The 2,229-nt window shown below is 52.0% G+C and overlaps 1 protein-coding gene across 1 annotated transcript; it reads right to left on the bottom strand.

The window, feature by feature from the left end:
• Window positions 1-676: 676 nt before the first annotated feature.
• Window positions 677-1,603, bottom strand: LOC135999687 (olfactory receptor 14A16-like). Its single transcript, XM_065653247.1, has one exon. The coding sequence runs from the start codon at window positions 1,601-1,603 to the stop codon at window positions 677-679; it is 927 nt and encodes a 308-aa protein (XP_065509319.1).
• Window positions 1,604-2,229: the final 626 nt, after the last annotated feature.

The raw sequence follows: 2,229 nt of genomic DNA, 5'->3' as shown, positions 1-2,229 counted from the left end.
CACTGCTGTGTGCCCAGCCCTGTACACACGTACAGTTTAGCTGTCCGCTGGTATTCCATCTGTGGGCCACTTTCTTGGGCAAGTTCTTGAGAAAAGCTTTGAAAGAAGGCCTAAAACTTCAGGCACTATCCTCAGAAGATCGCTCTTCATGGAAGGCTGTTCTGTGGCCAGCTCTGTCACAGCAGTGCCCATTGCCTGTCCCTGCCTGCGCTCACAGGACTGACACACAGCAGGACGGTGACCAAGCTGCCAGAGCACTCAGGCCTTGCACCAACACAAGGGATGAGAAGGAGAGTGTGGGAGTGGAACGAGAACAGCTCTGGAAGACCAAGGGCTGCTGCTCCCTGGCAGCGCTGCCAGGCTGGGACTCTGCTCCCCTCCACTACTGCAGACAGAAACTGTCCCTGCAGCTCCAAAAAGGCCTTAAAAGAAAAGCAGAGGAGAAAAAAAAAGCAAAATACTGCAGGGCCCATTTATTTTAATTTTTTTTTAAGAAGAGGAAGAGGGTCCTCATTTCCATAGACACTTGGTAAGAAAAAAAGGCAGACAGTGAATTACGAAATGGATGACAACATTGTCAAAATACCAGCAAAACAACAACAACAAAACAAGAATGGTTGAGCCTACGAGTTACACTATAACTGCTCTGCAGAGGATGAGAGTTTATTGCTGTTTGTTATTGAAAAAGTCCAGTTATCAGTTTCCACACTGAATCCTGGAGCTCCTGGTTCCTCATGCTGTAGATGAGGGGGTTCACTGCTGGAGGAACCACCGAGTACAGAACTGCCATGATCAGGTCCAGGGATATGGAGGAGATGGAGGGGGGTTTCAGGTAGGCAAACATGGCAGTGCTGACAAACAGAGAGACCACAGCCAGGTGAGGGAGGCACGTGGAAAAGGCTTTGTGCCGTCCCTGCTCAGAGGGGATCCTCAGCACAGCCCTGAAGATCTGCACATAGGATACCACGATGAAAACAAAACACCCGAAAGCTACCAAGAAACATATCACAATAAGCCCAGCTTTCCTGAAGTAGGAGTGTGAGCAGGAGAGCTTGAGGATCTGGGGGATTTCACAGAAGAACTGGTCCACAGCATTGCCCTTGCACAGTGGCAGTGAAAATGTATTGGCCGTGTGCAGCAGAGCATTGAGAAACCCAGTGGCCCAGGCAGCTGCTGCCATGTGGACACAAGCTCTGCTGCCCAGGAGGGTCCCGTAGTGCAGGGGTTTGCAGATGGCAACGTAGCGGTCGTAGGACATGATGGTGAGAAGATAAAATTCTGCTGAAGCTAAAAAGACTAACAGAAAGAGTTGTGAAGCACATCCTGCATAGCAAATTACCCTGGTATCCCACAGAGAGTTGGCCATGGATTTGGGGAGAGTGGTGGAGATGGAGCCCAGGTCGAGGAGGGAGAGGTTGAGGAGGAAGAAGTACATGGGGGTGTGGAGGTGCTGGTCACAGGCTATGGTGGTGATGATGAGGCCGTTGCCCAGGAGGGCAGCCAGGTAGATGCCCAGGAAGAGCCAGAAGTGCAAGAGCTGCAGCTCCCGTGTGTCTGCGAATGGCAGGAGGAGGAACTGGGTGATGGAGCTGCTGTTGGACATTTGTTGCTGATGAGCGTGGGGCACTGTCACAGGAGCAAAAGACAGTGACAAATTAGGGAAGATTTCTCTGAGCAAAATCAAAGCCATTTCTCATACACCTTTACCCTGATACACACCCCCTTGTCCTTTTCCAGACCTTCCTTCAGCTCCGTGGCTGAGCCCTGGGTGGTGCTGGCTGGAGGTGCCGTGAGAAGCAGGATCTGTGCCCGCTGGCTGCCCAGGAGTCAGCCCTGCTCTGCAGCAGGGGTCATGGGAACGGGGGCAGGGGCCAGACCTGGGGTTCAGCTGTGTCAGATGGAACCATTCCTGCTGCAGAAGGGCCTGTCAGCATCTGCTCTCCCAGTGATAAGGAACCAGGATTACACAAGGCAGTTTGAGATTTTTGGTTTTTTACAGCTTCCTGCAATTGCCCTGGAGAATGTTCTTCTATCTCAGAAACCCTCAGCATTTCTGCTCCATGTCTGTGGGTCAGTGCAGATTAAGGGGACCTGGTCTGTTCCTCTGTCTTGCTCCAGCTGCCCTGGGCTGGCACCTTTCTGAGATGGAGGCTGATCACACTCCCATATTACCCTGAACAGCCACCAGGCACTGCTGAGAGCAGAGGGATCCACCTATGACCATGACAA

Source organism: Caloenas nicobarica, chromosome 29 (genome assembly GCF_036013445.1).
Source record: "Caloenas nicobarica isolate bCalNic1 chromosome 29, bCalNic1.hap1, whole genome shotgun sequence".
In the NCBI taxonomy this organism is placed as follows: Eukaryota; Metazoa; Chordata; class Aves; order Columbiformes; family Columbidae; genus Caloenas; species Caloenas nicobarica.
Note: the sequence above shows the minus strand (reverse complement) of the source record. Positions and strands in the feature narration are given on the sequence as shown.

Coding starts and splice junctions, on each gene's coding strand:
- LOC135999687 (XM_065653247.1), bottom strand. CDS start 1,603: ATGTCCAACAGCAGCTCCATCACCCAGTTCCTCCTCCTGCCATTCGCA.